At 47.3% G+C, this 18,367-nt stretch overlaps 1 protein-coding gene across 1 annotated transcript in view; it reads right to left on the bottom strand.

The window, feature by feature from the left end:
- Positions 1-18,367, bottom strand: part of LOC149281549 (medium-chain acyl-CoA ligase ACSF2, mitochondrial-like) — a 161,069-nt gene that overhangs the window by 85,744 nt on the left and 56,958 nt on the right. Inside the window, exons 8-10 of the mRNA XM_089499134.1 lie at positions 10,458-10,620; positions 650-748; positions 400-548 (exon numbers count right to left, since the gene is read on the bottom strand). Coding sequence (XP_089355260.1) covers positions 400-548; positions 650-748; positions 10,458-10,620 — 411 coding nt within the window. The remainder of the gene's footprint in view (positions 1-399; positions 549-649; positions 749-10,457; positions 10,621-18,367) is intronic.

Raw genomic sequence — 18,367 nt, 5'->3', positions numbered from 1 at the left:
TTCACACCATACATGATCACAGCACTACAGGCAAGATTCTTTGCCAGCACTTTGGGCAGTGTTACATGTTGCAGTTTTTACTCACCCTTATTGTATATTTCAGAACAGTGCTGCTTTGGATACCTAGGTAACAGTGTTGCCTCAGGTAAGAATTCCCAAATGTTCTGCTGCAATAAGCCATAAAGAGTACTGTATGCAAGAATACTATATGCAATTGCCTCTACCAAATGGGAATTGTGCAACTACAATTAAATAAATAATCTACTACTTATCTTTAGCAAATGCCCATAAGTAAAATGACCTACTGTGCACCTATAATTTAGCACAATAATATTTCAGCAGATAATAAGAAAAATGAGTAACTGCACAAAATAAATAACTAGACTTAAAAAATAATACTTCTCTTGGGAAATGGCTTCCAGCAATTTTCTTGAATCGAAGCCTGGAGATGGAAAGACAAGAGTACTTCCATAAAGAGCCATCATGAGACTTCCAACAACAGAACCCAGGCAATGGTACAAAGGAACGGGCATGGCTATCCGAACACCCTAAATAAAAAGAAAAAACAGAAGATCAATTTGGTTCTGGCAATCATAAAACAGTTTAAGAATATGCATGAAAATCAACAAAATGCCCTGATGGTTTTTACCTCCTTCCAGTTAAGGCCATTTCTCATTCCTGTAAGTGCTGCATTGTTTACAATATTATGGTGGGTTAAGGTTGCTCCTTTTGGATTGCCAGTTGTACCCTAAAACAGAAAGACAGGAGAGAAAGTACTGACCCAAAATTATGTCTGAAGATGATGCAGCCTGTCTTGTATTAGAACTGCGGACTTTCATTTGTGTTTTTTGTCAATTTTGTATGTTGTCAGTTTTAATGTTAATTTTGTCTCTTCCTTATTGTTATAACACAATGGAATTGACGCTCTAGATAGAATGACTTGCATAATGTGCTGCAAAGGCACAGAAGACAAAGAATCCAGAGTCCCTGGAGGAGTACGTCCACACAATGGAACCATTTTTGCTCCAAAATGATTGGTGGTGTCATTAAACTAATCACACATCCAATCAAGATTGAGGCATCTAAGTACTAGGTCTCGGAGAAGTTACCTCATTATATGTTAACATAATATGATACTTTTGTTTTGGAATTCTCTCACCTGAGAGACTATTTGTTGGATAAGGATTCACCTTTTTAAGTTTTAAGAAAGAACAATACAAACTATCATCACTCTTGGCTACAGCAGCCACAGATAGGGCCACTGGACAAGGATTCTGCTGTGGTCGTAGATGTGGACCATGGTAGATCATGTGGGAAACAAACAGAATAGGATATGAGTGTAACTTGAGCATTAAATGGTGAGGGTTTTTTCTTTAAATATAATATGAAACATTGAAACAGAATTTCATGGCAGATAAGAACCATTCAGCCTGCCCATTTTCCTTGGCGAAAAGACTTGCACCTTAATAAGTCTTGTCTTCAGAATAGCTTTATGCCTATACCATGCATGCTTAAATTCTCTCACTGTCTTAGCCCCCACTACTTTTTATGGGAGGCTATTCCATTTATTTACCACCCTCTCTGTATAGTGAAACTTCCATTTATTACATCTAAACATCTGATCCTCTAGTTTTACCATATACATATATCTGTGTGTATATGCATATTATTGTTACTTGAAATACTGAGGACCAGTCAAGGAGAGGAGAAGGCTGATATAGAGGATCCTTGACTTCTGTCAGTGCTTATCTAACATAATGTAAGATAAGAGGAAGAAGAGGGTGCCTGTCAGGACTCGGGGTTCGGTCTGTAACCCACATTGCATGATTATACAAACAAAGACACCACAAGCAGAAATCTAGGTAATGCAATGTATTCTATGTATTATGACAGGACAAGGATAAAGACACAAAGCAGGGAGTCCACTTGGATAAGGACACAAAGCAGGGAGTCCACTTGGATAGGGACACAAAGCAGGTAACCAGGAACAGTACAGGTGCAGAGCCACAGCAGAATGGTCCACAGACTTCAATACCAAAGGCCCTGACTGAAGGGCAGAGCTGGATGAAGTAGCCAGGATTCAATCCCGCAAACAAGGCGCAGCTGGATGTAATAATTAGGGCTCAACTGAGGTAATAAGGTACATCTGATCCTGGTAATTGAGTTCTGAGTGCTCAAGAGGGCGGAGGTTGGCCACTAGTGGTAGCAGATTGATATACCACATGCATGAAAAAGCCATGGTTCAGGCAGCGAAAAAGTGGACCCTGACAGTGCCTGACAGAGTTTCTAGATGGTTAATAAAACAGCAAGCATTTTTATTTAAGATATAATGAGTATACTTTGTTATTTTCTATGTAGCTGGCAATGTTCCGCTGCTATAGTGGGTTAGCTTCCTCAAGGTTAAAGGAGCTCAAACAAAGCAAGGTTTATATAGAGAATAAAATCAGATTAGAACATGATTTACTTAGAAAGACAGCCTGGCACCACAATCCAGTCAGCATAGCCAGCTATAGTCATATGCTCATAATGTTACTCTTTCCAGGATTATTACTCTGGGTCCTATGAGACTAGGACAATGCAATTTGGTACACAGATAGCCTGAGTTTGCCACATAGGGTCACAAAGGTATCGGTGATAGGAAGTCTGAGTGGATTGTTTGTGTTGGAGGACTGAGGGCTGTTTAAGCAGGAACAGGAAAGGGTTTATGGGAAGAGGACTTGATGGGGGAACTGCCTTTAATGTTGAATGTGCAATTGCGAGTCAAGGACCCCTGTCTTGTATAAACAGTCCAGCCTGGCTGCAATAAACTGAAGTCTATTTTCACAAGATAAGCCTCTGCGGTCCTATTCCTGTGACAGTAGTCTTAAGAGAGGCAGGAAATATAGGACAAACACTCACCACTAACCACAGAGTGTCACAAACAAAAAAAGAAGAGACCTGTTCAGCATAGGAAATGGGTATTAATTCTGTTGTTAACAAATGCGTCCCTTGTAAATCAACACTTCAGAACCCAAGAAAAATAACGGAATTCAAAAAATCTCAAAAAACAACCCGCCAATACACAAGACTTTTTAAAATGTAACAGTGTAAGTGTAATATACAGTGAAGGAAAATAGTTAAAAAAAACAAGGAGTTGGCCTTTAGTAAATACAAAAAACCCAAAGTGAGGAAAATAGACAGATCCATAAGATTAGACCAAGAATATAAGACGATGGTTATTTTTCAGAGCAAATACTGTATTTGTTATTTTGCATCCTGAAGTCACCTAACCCTAATTATTGATACAAGAGAGCTACCACTCCTGCTTTTCATCCCTCCTTTTGTTTCAATTACCCATACCAATCCCTTTAGATTGTAAAATCATGATATCATTGTCATGCCACGGCATGAGTAACTGGAGCTTGGCACTGAATGGGTTAAGGCATTTGACTGATGCTAAGTCCAGTAACATTTGTTCACACCTTTCCTTTTGGAGCCAGAACCCAAAATAAAACTTGATTACCCCATGCTGGGTATTGTCACCTTGGACAGGAAGGGATTCCTGTGGAAGAGTGAAAGGCCAGACATCCTGGCAACATCTCCCTGGGGTGTGGAGACAGGGTATCAATGGACACAGGGTAAAATTAATAAATGCATAATGTCCAAAATATGATGAGTACATAACTTTTGGGCCCCATCATACATTGCATCCTTCTGCCTGTGATGTGCTGGTTTCAGGGAGACCAAACACGCCATGCAGGCATGTCCATAGCAAGTGTTATGCGAATGTGTCCTTGTGCCAACTGATACAGGTGTGGAGTTTGGTATGAAAATGATCACTAGGACCAGAGAATTATGATAATCCTGGTGTCATAATTATGCCAAGCTCGGCCGGCGTCATATTACATATTTTCTGATCCCAGACCAAAGTTGAGAAGATATAACCCCGCCTTCAGAAGGTCATAGTTCTGAACCCCCTACTCCCATCCCCTTGCTCAGGTAACAGGAAAAGGGCGGTCTTGGGGGGGGGATAAAAAGGTGGGCAATTGGTAATGGTAGAGAGCCTGTTTTTACCATCACAGAGACAACATCAAGGCTCCAAGGAAGTATGGTATGATACTCTGTTTTATCCCTTTTAATTTATACTGTTTTGTACTTGTACTATTTTAGTCTATGTCTCTTTTTATATGCATTTTTGTATAACAGCACTGTGACCCATTTTATGCTCAGATTAAACATTTTTAATCAGTTCTGTCTTTGTTCTCTAATCGAATTCAGCCTAGAGATAGCCTTTTGTATACATATAAGTCACGTTACTAAGCGGTTAACTATATAGATATCAGTTTGGGGATTGTGTAGTTATCGCGGTCTAATTGTTTTTCGGGTAAACTAAGACGCCCGGTTTTAAAGTTCTTGGTGGTGGCAGCGTGTTTTACACTGGGAGTTTTGGGGTGACTGGTTGGGGTTGGTGGTGGTTGCTTGGTGCCCTGCGGGGAAAGTGACCAAACGCGCCGGAAGTCTGGTTGGCGTTTGACCCTTGTTACGCCCGTACTCCCACGTCACGGCTCGGCCGATAGCCCTGTCCGTGACAAACTGGTGGCATAGCGGTGGGATAGATAGATATATATATATATTTTTTAGAGGTTTTTAGTGCTGACTGGATTCGCCTGGAGCACTAGAAGAAATTGCATACCTTTTTGTGTAATTTCCAAAGACAGAGCTCAGTGCTGATTTAAAAAAGACATACAAAGTACAAAACAGTTTCCCCTCCCTACTCTTGTTTTCTTTCTCTACACCATCTGAATATGGAGGCCTATCGCAAACAACCCAAAGAGGCCCTGGAATTGATGTGCCAAGCAAGGGATTTACAAACTTTTGGCAAAAGCAAGGAACAACTTATTGCTGACCTTATGGAGACCGATAGGCACGCTGTCCAGCCAGAGACGGACAACGAAAGTGTTACAGAACTCCCTACTACTGCAGGAGTGCTCATTGGAATGCCTAGTGGTTGTACCCCTCAAGGTGCTATGGACGTTTGCACAACGGATTTATTTCGGCAACTAATGGCTTCAAATCCTCGGGAGGCCATGCAGGTGATGATTCAACAGCAAGCTGCAGAAAGAGAAGCTGCGGAAAGGCAGGCAGAAAGAGAAGCGGAGAGACAAGAAAGGATGGCAGAAAGAGAGGCACAAAGGAGGCATGAACTGGAAATGGCCAAGCTGCAGTCCACTGTTCAGTCCTCTCTGAACAGTAATGCATCCGATCCCAGCACACGTAGGCTCCGCAAGGATGATTTTCCCTCCCTGGAAGAAGGGACTGATTTGGATGTATTCTTAAAAAGTTTTGAAAAAGTGTGCAGGCAGCACCAACTACCCTCAGACCAGTGGGGGAGATATTTAACCCCACAACTGAAAGGAAAAGCCTTGGATGTGTTTGTGTCCCTTCCCTCAGAGACTGATAACGATTATGAGGCAATCAAATCTGCCTTGCAAAAAACTTTTAACCTTACTCCTGAGGCTTACAGGAAAAAGTTTAGGAGCATGCAGCAGAGTGCGTCATCCAGCTGCATTCTATATGTTGCACAATTGGAAACCGTGTACAAGCAATGGGTTACTGGGGTACAAGTTACTACCTATGAAGCTGTTAATGACTTAATGGTCCTGGAACAGTTCTTACAGACCCGGAGCCCCGATGTACGAGAATGGATTTTAGAAAGAAAACCGAAAACAGCTAGGCATGCCGCAGAGCTGGCAGATGACTACGCCGACATCCGTGCATCCAGGCGTGGAGCTGTGTCAGCTGGTACTTCCACCTGGAGAGGGGCTACAGTTCCATCATCGTCCACAAGATCAGCAGTGAGGACTTCACCACCAACTGCCAATGGGGTAAGGGCTATGTCTGGTGAGTCACATGCCCGCCGTTGTTTTCAATGCAACCAGATTGGGCATCTGAGCTTTAATTGCCCTACTAGAAATCCACCCCAACCTGCTCGTGGGGGTGGGAGCGCCACTGAAGAGGCACCATCAGTTTTGCTTGTGGGTGGGCCTGCGGGGAGAAAGGAGGATAACCTGCAGAGTGTAACTGTGGGTGACCGGGTGACCATGGGACTGAGAGATTCTGGAGCTTCATTCACCTTGGTGCGCCCTGAAGTGGTGAATACGGAGGCCATAATCCCTGGAAGAACCATGTCCATCAAAGGAATTGGGGGTGTGCGCCCTGCTGTGCCCATGGCGCGTGTGTACCTGGATTGGGGTGCAGGGAAAGGTTTGCGGGAAGTGGGTGTTTCTGAGGATATCCCTGTTAATGTTCTGTTGGGGAATGATTTGGGCCGAATGCTCTGTCACTATGCTCCAGAGGACACTGCTTGCGAGCCAGAAGGGCTGACTGACAGCCCTGCTTCACCTAAAGTTCTGTGTGAAACTTTGGGGGACATTGTGAAATGTGATCACTGGGAGGGAGGGCAGAGCGAATCTGTGCCAGAACCAGGGGTGTCTGAGGTGCCGTGTGAGAAGGTAGAGGTTTTGCATCACTGGGAGGGAGGGCAGAGCGAATCTGTGCCAGAACCAGGGGTGTCTGAGGTGCTGTATGAGAATGTGGAGGTTTCGCATCACTGGGAGGGAGGGCAGAGCGAATCTGTGCCAGAACCAGGGGTGTCTGAGGTGCCGTGTGAGAATGCGGAGGTTTTGCATCACTGGGAGGGAGGGCAGATCGAATCTGTGCCAGAACCAGGGATGTCTGAGGGGCTTTGTGAAAGTGTGAGAGGACCACCTGACTGTGCAGAAGGGCAGAGAACGAGTGAAAATCCGTCTGTGCCAGAACCCAGAATGTTGGAGGTGCCTTGTGAGAATTTGAAGGCTTTGCATCACTGGGAGGGAGGGCAGATCGAATCTGTGCCAGAACCAGGGATGTCTGAGGTGCTTTGTGAAAGTGTGAGAGGACCACCCGACTGTGCAGAAGGGCAGAGGGTGAGTGAGTGTTGCTCTGTGGCAAGATTAGCTGGTTCCCAGGGTCCTGTATGTATGCCTCCTTTGAGTGGAACAGGTGGAGTGACAGATGTTTCAACCATAGCTGTGGTAACCTGGCAGCAGTCTTCCCAGAATAGGGGGCAGAGAGTGCAAGAATACCTGTCTGTGCCTGAACCAGCAGTGTCAAACCAAAGGGACACCGGGCATATTGTAAAAAGTGATTCCACTAAAGGCCAAAAGCCAGACTCTATTTCTGAGGGGGAGGGGGGAGGCTTTAGTGTATCCCTTAAAATGGTAGCGGGTGGGGGACGGAGAGAGGGCTCTGGTGCACCTGTGCCCATATTCTGTGGGACTATGGAGTCAGGACACAAGGGAGAGGGTGAAACTGGTGACCATTCTGTTATCTCTCACGTAGTGCCTACTTGGTTTGGGAACCCAGGGCGGGACACCCTAGCTACCCATCAAGTAGATTTGTTGGGGCTTGTAGCTATACCGAGCTGCATGAAGAAACAATCTGTTATTAAGGGGGTGGACTATGCCCCTGGGTACCCTGAGACCATGGCCTTATCCTGTAGCAGAGCAGATAAGGTAGCTGATGCTTTGCTCAGTATATTCTGCAGGGTGGGTTTTCCCAAAGAAATACTTTATCTAAGCCGGAAACTGTTACCCAGGGACAGAGTAGGTTGGCGCAGAGATAAGCTTGTGGCTTAATCTCTGGGCCACCATTTAAAAGGGGGAGGTGTCATGCCACGGCATGAGTAACTGGAGCTTGGCACTGAATGGGTTAAGGCATTTGACTGATGCTAAGTCCAGTAACATTTGTTCACACCTTTCCTTTTGGAGCCAGAACCCAAAATAAAACTTGATTACCCCATGCTGGGTATTGTCACCTTGGACAGGAAGGGATTCCTGTGGAAGAGTGAAAGGCCAGACATCCTGGCAACATCTCCCTGGGGTGTGGAGACAGGGTATCAATGGACACAGGGTAAAATTAATAAATGCATAATGTCCAAAATATGATGAGTACATAACTTTTGGGCCCCATCATACATTGCATCCTTCTGCCTGTGATGTGCTGGTTTCAGGGAGACCAAACACGCCATGCAGGCATGTCCATAGCAAGTGTTATGCGAATGTGTCCTTGTGCCAACTGATACAGGTGTGGAGTTTGGTATGAAAATGATCACTAGGACCAGAGAATTATGATAATCCTGGTGTCATAATTATGCCAAGCTCGGCCGGCGTCATATTACATATTTTCTGATCCCAGACCAAAGTTGAGAAGATATAACCCCGCCTTCAGAAGGTCATAGTTCTGAACCCCCTACTCCCATCCCCTTGCTCAGGTAACAGGAAAAGGGCGGTCTTGGGGGGGGGATAAAAAGGTGGGCAATTGGTAATGGTAGAGAGCCTGTTTTTACCATCACAGAGACAACATCAAGGCTCCAAGGAAGTATGGTATGATACTCTGTTTTATCCCTTTTAATTTATACTGTTTTGTACTTGTACTATTTTAGTCTATGTCTCTTTTTATATGCATTTTTGTATAACAGCACTGTGACCCATTTTATGCTCAGATTAAACATTTTTAATCAGTTCTGTCTTTGTTCTCTAATCGAATTCAGCCTAGAGATAGCCTTTTGTATACATATAAGTCACGTTACTAAGCGGTTAACTATATAGATATCAGTTTGGGGATTGTGTAGTTATCGCGGTCTAATTGTTTTTCGGGTAAACTAAGACGCCCGGTTTTAAAGTTCTTGGTGGTGGCAGCGTGTTTTACACTGGGAGTTTTGGGGTGACTGGTTGGGGTTGGTGGTGGTTGCTTGGTGCCCTGCGGGGAAAGTGACCAAACGCGCCGGAAGTCTGGTTGGCGTTTGACCCTTGTTACGCCCGTACTCCCACGTCACGGCTCGGCCGATAGCCCTGTCCGTGACAATCATAACCTGCTGGATATTATGGCACTATTGAACGAACTATTCTCCAATACTGGGAAAGAAGCTAAATGCATCAACCAGTGGTGAAACTTACCTGGTTCAGGTGCCATTTTACCCTGCGTGCTTTCTTAGGTTACACAACTCTGCCTTGCGGACTGACTTCTGGACTATCATCCTGGGCTTTGGCATTTTGGACCTGTACGAATTTTCCATCTTGGCCTCTGCTTTACCCCTAAGATTGTCTGGTTTGAACTTTTCCTACTTTACTCTTGTTGTACCCCTTAGATTTTTGTTAGTAACCTGAAGTACAGTTCTATTTACACTACTCTCGAGTTCCATTAGCCTAACCAACTGCTTACACTGGGCTGTAAAGGGCATGGGGTTGGCAAATTGTCCCAGAAATGTTAAGAACTTACACATCAAAGGTTGCACATTGTTGCCTATTTAACAAAAGAGAAGAAATATTCCCAAAGTACTGCAGCAAGGATATGCCATTGTATCCCTTGTTTCCCTTAAAGCTTGTTAAATCCCAAAGTTTCATAATTGGGGGACACCAGCAGGGAGTGTTGCATTTGACCTAGTCTAGGGCCGTTAGGGTCCGCAAATCAGACTCAGACAAAGCCACTCACCCGAGTACCCGCTGCCTACGGGTACTGAATCCAGCGACGCACCTCCGGCTTCTGCATCCGCATCCAGCATGACTTCCGCTAGGCGCACGTGCCCTCAACCAGCTTTATGCGTCCCCGAATGGAGACGACTGAGAACAAGCGTGGATGATGTCACGGTTGGGGGTGAGGCTTCCTCCAAGCGGCAAGTTTAAAATCCAGTTATTGTTCCTGTTTTGAGCTACCCTGTGCGTCTATTACTACCTACTGCTATCCTGTGTACTGAACCTGGCTATTACCTTGACTCCGTTGATCTCCGTTACCCGACCCTTGGCTACTAAACGGCTATTCTGATTTTCTGGTTTCCTGACGCTGGCTTCTGATTTTGACAACGCTGCTCTCTGTTATCCTGACCATTGGCTACGTTCCTGACCACCGCTGCTTCTTCTGGGGTTATTTCCTGCATATCGTACTCCACCATTCCTGCTGTCCTCACAAGGACAGAAGAGTAATTAAATTTAGAAAATTTAAAATCCTGGTACTAACATATAAGGCCCTCCATAACACTGCTCCTCCATACATTTCTGCCCTGATAAGCAAATACTCTCCTCCTCGATCCTTACGTTCTTCCCATGGACTAAGGCTCTCCTCTTATCACCTCTTTTTTTCCCCGTCTACAAGATTTCACTTGGGCTGCCCCATATCACTGGAATCTACTTCCACCGAACCTTCAGCATTCACCCTCCCAACATTCAAGAAACATCTCAAAACTCTCATCCTGACATGATGATACAATTTAAGCCAAATTGGTTAATTGCTGAAAAATAGTTGTCTACACTCACAAAACAGAACAAAAGCAACAGTAATCAACACTGCTGATTCTCAATACAATCCTTTGAATGCAAACCCATTGAATTAGCTGTTATGTGAGGACTTACATGGAAGTTATTTCTCAACTCAAATTCACTTACAGATGTAAATTGTATGTTGATGGGATCTTCACAAGATAACTCTTTCTGTAAATTCTGCAGCTGCTTCACAAAGTCAGATCCTCCTGATTCCATCACCTCCTGAAAGTGTAAGGTACCAGAATATCTCTTATCCAAGACTATAACAGTTTTGAGGTTAGGCAACCTGCAAAAATAAAGTTACTATTAAAAATAGAGATCAGTCTTTTTATTTTTTTTTGTTTAAACCTGTTTTATTTGCGACATGCATAACACTGTAAGGCAACATAGGAACAACACAGGTGACAAAACAGTAGTACAGTAGCATAAATCGAGCAAAGCACCGTGTCGTATACAAAATTCTACTAAGAGAACATGTAGAGGGACGTGCAACATAAGCCAGTAGCTACCAGAGAAGATGAACCAAGCCGAGTGCACCCCCTCCACAAGCTACTGAGTACAGTCATGCAACAACAGAAGAGTACATTTTATGTGGGAGAGGGGAAAGAAGGAGGCAGAAAAGAGGACGGGGAAAGAGAAGAAGAGAAGGAGAGAAGAGAGGAAAAGAAAAGAGCAAAGAAGAGAGGAAGGGTGAGCCATCCTGCAGAGCATCCAGCCAGTCGAGACTAAAGGCGAAGCAGGAGAGCAGATGCCCTGGTATCCGAGAATGCTGTCAACCAAGGATCCCAAACGCTCTCAAACTTGTGCAGCTCGTCCCTGAGTTTGGCGGTCATGAGCTCCATCGTGAGAAGGTGCCATATGCGTGCCAAGATTTCGCCGTGGGTAGGAGGGGGGCCCTTCCACCTCCGCGCTAGGGCATGCTTTACTGCCGCGCAAATACGGTGAATGAGGCGCTGAGAGGCAGGCAACAAGGGTAAGTCCGGAACATCCATGACGAGCAGTGCCACTTCAGGCGAAGGGGCAACCTCAGTGCCTAAGGCTGTCGATAGCATGGCAAAGTAAGTGGACCATATCGGGCGCACCAGGCTGCACGACCACCAGGCATGCAAGTAAGTACCTCTCTCCCCGCAGCCCCGGAAGCAGCTAGCGTCACTATTCTGGAACATTCGTGATAACCGCACCGGCGACATGTACCAATGCGCCAGGACTTTGAATGCACGTTCCTTGGTGGACGTGTTAACTGTCAGTTTGTGAACGTTAGTCGAAGCTTCGTCCCAGATGTCGTCCGAGAAGGACAGTTGGAGTTCTCTATGCCACTTCGCGCGGTAAGGAGGTGGTTGAGGAAAGGTGACGTCCAGGAAGTGAGAATAGTGTAGTGAAATGGAACCTCTACATCTCTTGCATGCAAGGAAACGATTCTCGAACGGCGTCAGCGGAGACAAGGTGCCACCCCTGAGGAGGGAATGGACAAAGTGGCGGATCTGTAGGTAACGGAAAAGTTCACCCGGAGGAATGTGCCTTGATTCTCTTAGTTCCTGGAAACGCAGCATCGCACCAGCCCTCACCACCGACCCCAATGTACAGAGGCCGGCGGAACTCCACCACTGGAAGCGGGATATGTGATGGCCTTCCGGGAAAAGGGGGTGGTTGAGCAGCGGAGTGAGACGAGACAGTGATCCACGAAGGCGAAGCTTGAGGCTCCAGGAACGCCACAGGGCCAGGGCCGCCACGATGGTCGGCAGGGCCGGGGACCGCAGGGGCATGGGAGGGTCAATCCAAAGTAACCGCCCCAGTTGGGGGCCGCAAAAGTAGGAACGCTCGATGTCGACCCAGGGAAGAGAGCGAGCTGGGAAGGACCACACCTCCAGTTGAGATATACGGGCCGCCACATAGTACAGGTACAGATGGGGCACAGCCAGACCCCCAGCCAATTTCTGCTTGTACATCGTAGTCCTATTGATCCTAGCACGCCGAGAACCCCATATAAAGCGAAATATACGAGACTGAAGTGTTGCAACGTCGGATTTGTTAACAGGCGTCGGGAGCGCTCGAAATAAATAGAGAACTCGGGGGAGAACGTTCATTTTTACCGCGTTGATGCGGCCCAGCCACGAGATTGGAAAACGGGACCACTGCTCGAGCTCCACCCGTAGAGCGGTGAAGAGAGGCGGGAAATTAGCTTGGTACAAGGAAGCAAAGTCTCTGGTAAGGAGAACACCCAGGTACTTGAGATGGGAGGGTTGCCAAGTGAAGTTAAAACTCGCAGCCACGGAGTTTCGCAATGAGCCGTCCAGGGTGAGATCTAGAGCCTCACATTTGGCCTCGTTGATTTTATATCCCGAAAGCTTGGAGAATGTGCGTAGAGTAGCGTAGAGGTTTGGAAGCGAGACGAGCGGATTAGAGATGGTGAGTAGAATGTCGTCCGCGAATAAGCTCAGCTTGTACTGAGTATCATGGATCCGGATGCCCGTGATGTCTGGATGACTCCTTACGGCCACAGCCAGAGGCTCAATGCAGAGGGCGAACAGGAGGGGAGACAGCGGGCACCCCTGTCTCGTGCCATTGCGTATGTCAAGCACCGAAGACTCGCACCCCATAAGGGCGACAGACGCTGAGGGGTGACAGTACAGGGCTCGGACCCCCCTAATGAAGCCTCCTCCAAGGCCAAATCTCTCCAGAACAGCCCACATGTAGGCCCAGTCGATCCTGTCGAAGGCCTTCTCTGCGTCAAGGGCCAATAGCATGGAACCCTGGTGTGTCATCTTGGCCGCTTCTATCAGGTCTACCGTTCGACGGATATTGTCCGGGGCCTCCCTGCCCGGAATGAACCCCACCTGGTCCGGATGTATTAGCGTCGGAATGACCGACCCCAACCTTGTTGCAAGAAGCTTCGCGTACAGTTTAATATCCGCGTTAATAAGGGAGATGGGACGGTAGCTGCCGCAATTAGACGGATCCTTGCCGTCTTTATGGATGACGATTATCTTGGCCTGCAGCATCTCCTTAGGTGGAGGAACCCCGGACAGGAACCCGTTAAAGAGCTTGAGCAGGCGCGGAATGAGGATTGACTGGAACTTTTTATAGAAGGAGCCAGGGAGGCCATCCGGACCAGGGGCTTTGGAGGACTTAAGAGAAGCCACGGCAACGCGGATCTCCTCTTCAGTGAAGGGGCCACACAGTTTGTCCGCTTGGTGCTGCCGAAGGGTCGGCAGGGAGAGAGAGTCAAGAAACCGGAGCAGGGGACCCCGGTCTATGGCATTCTCCGGAGCCTTATTGCCGTCGTACAGGTTCTGGTAGTAGGCAGCGAATTGATTGGCGATATCGGTAGGGTGGACCCAGGTGTTCTGGAGGGGGTCCACTATTTTGGGAATGTTCTGCGCTTTCCTCTGCGACCGCAATCTCCTAGCCAGCATGGTGTCGGGTTTGTTGGCTTTTTCAAAAAATTTCTGATTAGTAGCATTGAGGGAGTGGAGAACCTGCTTGCTAAAGAGGAGGTTAATTTCGCCTTTTAATTGAATGATATCGTGAAGGACGTTAGTGTCCAAGGTGCGTTTATGCTGTGATTCCAACTCCTGCAATTTAGAGGAGAGCGTGTCAAGAGTTTCCCGGTAGAGTCGCTTGCGACGAGCCGCGATGCGGAGAAAGGAGCCTCTGATGAACGCCTTGTGAGTCTGCCAAAGGAGCGTCGGGTCTATTTCAGGGGATTCATTGTGATGAAAGAAGTCTCCCAGATCCCTGAAGATCTCCTCCACAACCAGAGGGTCGGTAAGTAGAAACTCGTCGAGCCTCCATAGACCCCGCTGCTTCAGGGCGCCGCCCAAGCTCACAGTACATTCCACCGCACCATGGTCCGACCACGTGATAGGATGGATCCCTGAAGACACCACAGAATGCGCAGAGCGTTGGCCAAGAAACACATAGTCTATCCTAGAGTAGGACTGGTGAGGATGGGAATAAAAGGTATAGTCCAGAGACTTCGGATGGAGAAGTCTCCAGACATCAACCAAGGCCGCGGTCCTCGCGAAGTCCCTAAGATGTTTGGCGTTCGTAGGAGGATGTCGCAGGGGCGACGGACCCCGGCGGTCCAGGAAAGCGTCCCACAAGGTGTTAAAGTCTCCACCAACTATAACTTGATGATTACGGTGTGGTAACAAGATGTCGGAAAGGTGCGCATAAAAGGAGGCCGCCGCTGTGGAAGGAGCGTAGACATTGAGGATGACCGTCGGTTGGGAGTGTAGAAGCCCGGTTACGAGGAGATACCTGCCCCATTTGTCAGCTGTGACCTGCTGGAGTTGAAAGGCCAGGGACGTGCGAAGAAAGATGCTGACCCCGTTCTTCTTCATGGTAGGATGTGTAGCGTGAAAATGAGTGCCGTAATGCTTACTCCAATACGACGGCAGATATGAGGATCGAAGATGCGTTTCCTGGAGCATAATAATATCACCTCGGTGTCTTTGGTAGTAGGTCATGGCCAGGCGCCGCTTCCGAGGGGAGTTCAGGCCCTTGACGTTGTGCGATATGATGGTGACGTTACTTGCCATTCAGGAATGGAGGGATGTGGCGGAAGGTCGGAACAGCAGCTGAGGAGCGGCCGGCACCCTGGAACACTCGAAGAGAGAAGAAGGGAAAGAGACCGAGAGGAAAATGGAGAAGAGAAGAAAGAGGAAAACAGAACAGAAGAAAGAGAAGAGGGGAAGAAGAGAAGGACCAGGAGAAGGAACAAAATGGCATGGCAAACAAATGATACAACAGTGCAGGTATAGGCCGCCAAGAAACATAAATGTAAGGAGCTGAGTAGCCGTAGGGCAGCCTAAGGGGAGTCAGTCTGACCGGCGAGTCACAATATGGACTCGGCGTCTGAGACGAAGGCTCAGGTGTCAGATCACCACGAGACCGACTACGGTCTCTAGGGGGTTCTGGCATGGCGAAGCACCAAGGTGGGTCCTCCAGCCCTAGAGAAATGGACGAAACCTCTAGCTGCTAACCAGGGGAATAGAGGTTTACAGGCAACAAATATGGCCAGATGGCCATTGGAAATGTAGTAGGCGCATAAGGCCTTTAAGACATGAAAATGCGTAGACCAACAGAAGTGTCATGGCGGAACATGGTCAGCCAAATGTACCTTGTAATGAGCAGTGCAATGTACAAGAAAATAAGAATAAAAAATAAAAACCGAACCAAACGCGCAAAACAAAAGTGCAAACAGTTCAAAACGGCGAACTTAGCTGACCCGAGGAGCACAGAAGTCCCAATGAGAGGCAGCAGAACGGTAAGTCCAACGCAGCAGAGCGGCCAAAACGTGAAACGGGGAGACCAACCGGCCAGAGGGCACCGGTGACGAGCTAACGGCGCACCTGGCAATGAGCGAGTCGTCGACCGTAGAGCCGAAGCACCCCGTCGCCTTGATAGAAGAGTGTCGACGAATCCGGCGGTGTAAGCTACGAGTGGCGGTCAGCCCCGAGGGTCACGAGGCAAGTTCTACCGCCTGCCGAGGTATGAGCAACGCTGCTGCCGTACCTAGAGAAGGCACCGTGTGGGACCCCGCGGACATCAGGAAGCTGACGGGCGGAACACATGCCTCCGGCGCTCAGGGGGCCGCCGGAGCTCCCGCGAGGGCCTGGATGTTGCGCAATGGTGGGGCTTGGGGGACATCAATCCACTCACCCACACGCTGAGGGCCCGGATCTGGTCGATTCCTCCTACGGGGCGCCTCGAGGGCTGGCAAACCCAAGTCGCGGAGAAGAAGGTCGGCTTCCGAAAGCGATTTGACCGAGCGCGTCACCTCACCCCTGACGACCTGGAGGGCGAACGGGAACCGCCACCGGTAAGGAATGTCGTGAGAGCGAAGATGGTCTGTGAGAGGCTTAAGGGCCTTTCGACGCAGCAGGGTCCTGGGGGCAACGTCCGCGTACACCTGCACTTCCGTATTATCGATCCTAAGAGCGGTGGTTCTGGCAGCGCGCAGCAGGTCTTCCTTATGGGAGAAGTCCCTAAGTCGAACCACGATATCACGCGGTCGTTCACCCGGTTTGGGCAGAGGCCGAAGGGCCCGGTGGACACGGTCGACCGGGACTTCGCCAGGCGGGACGCGGGGTAGCAATTGGGAGAACACCTGGCCCAGGATGTCTTGCATGTCGTGCAGGGTCTCCGGTATTCCCCGCAAACGAAAGTTGGCCCTCCTCGACCTGTTCTCGAGGTCCTCCTGAGCATCCTGGAGGGCAAGGACCTCTTGCTGAAGGGCGGCCATGTCGGACTCCATGTGGCGTTGATCACGCTGCATGGCCGATTGAGTGCGTTCGAGGACGTCCGTCCTGGATCCAATTTCCGCCACGTCTCTCGTCAGTTCTCGGAGCTCATTATGGATGTGGTCCATGAGGTCCTGCTTGACGGAGAGAACGAGGTCTTTGAGCTCGTCTACGTCGCGCCTCGTGCATGGTGTCACCGGCACAGCGGCCTCCATTAGGGAAAGCGCGGGAAGATCGGAGTTGGAGGGTTTTCGCTGAAAAATGGCAGGTACCGTCTTCCTTTTTGCGGGCTTTCGGGTACTGCCAGGCATGCCTGATCCCCCAGCTGTCTGGTGGAGCTAATGTGGTAGAGGTATCAGCTTCGTAAGTAGCTAAAAGCAGGGCATCACGGAGGAGCAAAGTGACTACACGTCCATCTTGGAGACCAGCCAGCCACGCCCCCCCCAGTCTTTTTATTTTTAAGTTCAACTTTGCTTTCAACAGTCTTTCATGTAAAAAAAAAACCCAGGCATATTTAGCTAAAAATCAAAGCAAGAATTCACCACATACCCACCAAATGCCTTTCAAAAAACACCCATCTAAGGCATAAACATTGGGAATTCCATCACAAGATTTCGATATATATTGCTTAGTACCAAGTACCTCAAGTTTTTCATAGTTATATTGCTTAGCAAGTAGCAACAGTTGGGGTTTTCCCACTCTGGTGTCCAAAACTGCTACTATTTTCACTTTGTCTCTTCACATACAATTACCATTTTTTATATTTCATGTACCACTTACAAAAGTATTGAGGCACACCTCTTAATTATTGAATTCAGGTGTGTCAATCAGACCCATTGCCAAATGTGTATAAAATGAAACACTTAGCCTACTTAACTACAGTATGTAGTTACAAACATTTGTGAAAAAATTGTGAAGTTCTGAGGAGCTTCAAGCATGGTACTGTGATGGGAAAGTTATGCCACTTTTTGCTGGATATTCCAAAGCTACTGAAGCAGAAGACCACGTAATCACAGAGTCAATGGGTGCTGAGAGGCATGGTGTGTAAAAGTAACTAACACTCTTGATTCCATAGCTGAAGAGTTCCAGACTTCCATTGGCATTAACCCCTTAAGAACCGGGCTTATTTTTTCTTTTTGTACCCTTTGGGACAGAGGCTGTGCTTGTGTTCAGCTGTAACACAAGTTATATATTGTTTTTTTCAGGTCAAGATGGGCTTTCTTCATATACCATTATTTTGATCATATCATCTTATTTACTATAAAAAACACCTTTTATGACCTTTATTTGAAAAATCTTTTACTCGCCTACAAAAGCAAGTAAAAAAACTAGCTAAATAGATTCTACTATTTGTCCTGAGTTTAGAAATGCCCAATGTTTTATGGTTTTTTTGCTGTTTTTTGTAAGTTATAGGGCAATAAGTACAAGCAGCGTTTTATGATTTCCAAACCTCTTTTTCCAAATCTGGTCAGTCTGCCTCCATCTCCTCTTTGGAACATCTTTGAAGCCGGCTACTTCAATTTACCCCATCAAACCATATATTTTTGAAAACTAGACACCCCAGGGTATTTCAAATGCTGGTATTTTAACCCTTTCCATGCACTCATTATACAACCACACTTTGTCAAACTTTGTAATAGTAATTTTTTTTCTCACAAATTGTAATTTAGTTCTAAATATACAGGTCCTGGTATTTGTCAATATGTGTTCAGCAACATCTCCTGAGTACAATGAGATAGGTGCGTAGGTTTGTCAGATTGTTTGGCTGGAAAAAGGCTACTTTTGGGA

The sequence above is a fragment of the Sceloporus occidentalis genome, unplaced genomic scaffold (genome assembly GCF_023333645.1).
Source record: "Sceloporus occidentalis isolate IW3139 unplaced genomic scaffold, rSceOcc1.0.p SCAF_130, whole genome shotgun sequence".
In the NCBI taxonomy this organism is placed as follows: domain Eukaryota; kingdom Metazoa; phylum Chordata; class Lepidosauria; order Squamata; family Phrynosomatidae; genus Sceloporus; species Sceloporus occidentalis.
This window is presented reverse-complemented; position numbering and strand designations above follow the sequence as displayed.